The 3,525-nt window shown below is 61.0% G+C and overlaps 1 protein-coding gene across 1 annotated transcript; it reads right to left on the bottom strand.

Moving 5' to 3' along the window:
- Positions 1-1,616: 1,616 nt before the first annotated feature.
- LOC137211776 (transmembrane protein 102-like) lies at positions 1,617-3,268 on the bottom strand. The gene is made up of 2 exons (XM_067714385.1): positions 3,055-3,268; positions 1,617-2,953 (listed from the first exon to the last, which is right to left on the bottom strand). The coding sequence occupies exons 1-2, from the start codon at positions 3,266-3,268 to the stop codon at positions 1,635-1,637; spliced, it is 1,533 nt and encodes a 510-aa protein (XP_067570486.1). The 3' UTR covers positions 1,617-1,634.
- Between the last annotated feature and the right edge of the window lie 257 nt (positions 3,269-3,525).

Here is a 3,525-nt window from a genome sequence, read left to right as displayed (position 1 = left end):
GTGTCTAGGGAGAACCCAACCTTGGTGTCTTTTCCTTTGCCACCCACTAAGTGAAGAATCCCCCACTGTTTTTCACTGAAATCCCCCAAAAACTATGCCTTGGAATATCCAGACTGTCGCCAATCAGCAAGAAGAGGTTCCCAGACCCTGTCTCTGGACGATACCGCTTTTTACCAAGTCACCCCCATTTCTAGTGGCACAGCATTCCAGCTGCTGAGCCCCTTTCCTCACCTTGTTACCATCCACTCCTTTTGAAGTCACCTCCAAATCCGCCCTTCCTAGTGGTTACAACAGGTGGTTGTCTGGAGGGCCCTGTGTCACCTCGGAATAAGGAGCATAGGTTTTTGGCTTTTTTTTTCTCGCAGCCCCTAATTTCCTCGGGGACAGCTGGTGCTGTGTAGATCCCACGCCCTCCAATCCAGCCAGCACCCCCGAGAGAGAAGTGCACCCACGTTGTCACGGGTCCCCAAATGTGAACACACCCACTATAAGTCACAGCGCATCAGAGCTTTCTGTGACAGGGCTTCCTTGTCCTCCCCGGGACTGCCTATAGCGCCCCCTCTTCCTTCCCCGACGCCCCTCAACCTCTTCTGTCTTGTCGATCCTGTGACGGCTGGTGCTGGCTCGGTTTCCAGGATCCTCTCTCCCTGTACTCAGCAAACGGAGCTTCCCCCCACGCCCGGCTAGGCGTCCCGGACCCCAGGAAGGAGTGAGGGTGTTTCCGCAGAGTGCCCTCGTCTGGCGAAGTGAGCACTGGGCCTGGCGGCTGGACCAAACCGAGCGGCGGCAGCGGCGGCAGCGGTAGCGGCTGTGAGAAGCTGAGGCGGCGGCGGCGACAGCGGCTTCCCCTCCCCCGAGAGCCGGTCCGGGGGCGGGGCAGGGGGCGGAGACCCCGGGAAAGAGGGGGAGGTGAAGCTGGGCGGGCGGAACCCCGGGGTTCCTTGGAGGCAGGGAGTGGCAACGGTCTTAGAGACAGGCGGAGCCGAGGCAAGGCCGCATGTCTCGCATGTCTCGGGATTCAGAGCAGGAGGGACAAGGAGGCGACTCCACTGAATGGAACTCTGGATGGGGGGAGAGGTTGGGCTTAGATAGATGGAATGGCGGATGCCCCGAGAACGGAGAAAGGGACCCTACTGCCCGGGATGGAGGACAGAACTGGATGAGGAAGGTGGCGGGAATAACTGAAGAGATAGCGGTGGTGGTGAGGTCTAGTCTGGGGTGAAATCCGGCCTCCTTAATGTCTCTGCTTTTGTGTGAGACAAATTGGTCAGTCCCTGGTCTCCATACCTTTCTCCTTTACACGTTTTTTCAGCAAATATATTACCCCCATCCCGATTGACTCCTAAGAGAAAAGACCATAAGAACTGGAGGGAGATGGATGCCAGAGGCTGCACCGGAGTGGGAGGGGTGCTGGCCACAGATTTGGAAAGTGGAGAGGCCAGAATGGAACGACCTGTGCCAGGGATGGGGCGGGAGGAGGGTGGGAGGAAGTGGAGGAACCGGCGAGGAGGCCTTCTAGAACGGGCTCTTCAGGCCCAAAGCGCTCAGCCTGTCTCCCAGGTGAGGGGAGAGCAGTCCCCTCCACATCCCGCTGGCCAGCAGAAGCACATTCCAGGTTAGTAGGAACAGCGTCTTTAATGGGCTCCGCCTCCCACGCCGGCTAAGCCACCCCCCTTGCCTGCAGCCTTGGCCTCTTCCACAGAGGGGTGCAGGGCGCAGGCAGGGTCCCTGCGAAGCAGGGCCAACGCCCCGAGCAGCGAAGCGGCCCCGTCCCCCGCACGGAGCTTTTGGCCACTCAGAAAATAGTGGGGCAGCGTCCCGGCCTCGAGCACCCGGCCCAGCTCATCCAGCAGCCCGAGGCAGCAGGCGCCCGCATTCTCGGGTCGCGCCAGAGAGGGCGCGGGCAGCCGCTCACACGCCCAGTAGAGCAACGTCCGCAGGAGGTAGGGCGCCGCGACCCTAGTCCTGGCCACCAGAGGGCGCAGCAGCGCCTGAGCCGCCGCGTGCGCTTGCAGCAGGGGAATGGATATGCGCGTCTTGAGCGCCAGCACTTGGCGGGCGAAGCAGAGCTGCCAGACGGAGGCGTCCGTCTGCTCTGTGCCGCCGCCGCCGCCGGGCACCAGGTAGAAGGAAGACGACTCCGAGGCCAGCGGGCCGGCCCACGAGTGGCTCCGAGGCCCCTGGGGCCAGCCGGCCACGGACACCACGGGGATCAAGTCGAAGAGCAGGAGGCGGCGCGGGGGCCCGGGCGTAGCCAGGAGGATGGTGGTGACCCCCGCGTGGCGGGCTGCGTGGACCAAGCGCGGGGTACCCGGAACCGGAAACGGGGACTCAACGACCGCAGCCAGAGAAACAAAGAACCAGGCAGCCACCTGGGAGGGGCACAATGTGGGCCATGCCTCCGGAGCCTCCAATGTCTGTGGCACTGGGCTAACGTCGGTTGCTTTGGTGACGTCACCATTCGTTTTTTTCAGTGGTGAGGGAAAGTCAACATCGGTTACGTCTTGTGGAGGCAACTCTGGCACTGAAACATTACTAGGTGCGTTTTCCAAAGACTCGTGTGCCTCAGGCTCAGTGACGTGTAGCTGGTCCACGGAGATTTGCGGATCCTTGGGAGTTTCTTTGCTTCGAGCTGGGTGGATCGAATCACCTCCTCCAGGGACTGGGGATCCTAGGCAATCCTGCCCTGCCTCCCGGACCGAGGTTCCGTGTACCTGCTCTGGGAGGAAGAGCCATGTGTAACAGGATCCCACGTCCGGTTGCAGCTCCTGCCCAGTGTCATCTAGCGAAAGCACGGGCACCAGGAGTGTGAAGCCGGCGTCGTAGTGAGGTCCCCGAGCGTAGGGACCTAGAGGCACAGGCCCCAGATCCAGGGAGCCCTCGCGAATCCCGCAACGAAGCAGCAGGAGCTCTGCCTGAGGAGGAAAGCGAGGGTCCCGGCGGTGAACGAGACCTAAGGAAAGAGAAGGGATCGTAAAGTCGTGATCCAGAGCGTGGGCGGGGTGAGACGGAGCTGAGAGCTGCAAGTTCCCGAAGGCTGGGAGGGTTACTTACCAAGCAAAGAGAAAACAAAGTCCTTGGCCTGGAAGAGATCTGGTCCTGGCTTGGGACCTTCACTCCAGCTCGCCTGCACACCCAGCTCCTGGATCAGCTGGGTTAGTTCTTGCAGCTGCACCCCAGAGCAGAAGTTGATGTACGTGAGCAGCCGGGCTGGGGCTGGGGGCGGTGGGCCCCACCAGGGAGCACTCCCCCAGACCGCGGAAGCCATATGGCTCTGTCGTTTGGGGGCTACGAAATACACAGACGGGAGGAAGCCCAGACGGGCCGTACCTTTTGTTGCGGAAAACTGGCCCCCGTTCTTTCCTCTTGCAGAGGCCAAGAGGGTTCCCAAGACTCAGTCCGCCAATGGGTCTGCAGACGAAGGGCCCTAAATTTAGTCTTGAAAGAGAACAAATAAATACCTCCTCCAACCTTGCCCTTTTCTCATATGCTGGTCCCTGCCCCCGTGGAACGGTTCACCTGATT

The sequence above is a fragment of the Pseudorca crassidens genome, chromosome 19, assembly GCF_039906515.1.
Source record: "Pseudorca crassidens isolate mPseCra1 chromosome 19, mPseCra1.hap1, whole genome shotgun sequence".
Taxonomy (NCBI): Eukaryota; Metazoa; Chordata; class Mammalia; order Artiodactyla; family Delphinidae; genus Pseudorca; species Pseudorca crassidens.
This window is presented reverse-complemented; position numbering and strand designations above follow the sequence as displayed.

Coding starts and splice junctions, on each gene's coding strand:
- LOC137211776 (XM_067714385.1), bottom strand. CDS start 3,268: ATGGCTTCCGCGGTCTGGGGGAGTGCTCCCTGGTGGGGCCCACCGCCC. Junction 2,954..3,054: donor CTTTGTTTTCTCTTTGCTTG/GTAAGTAACCCT, acceptor CTCTTTCCTTAG/GTCTCGTTCACCGCCGGGAC.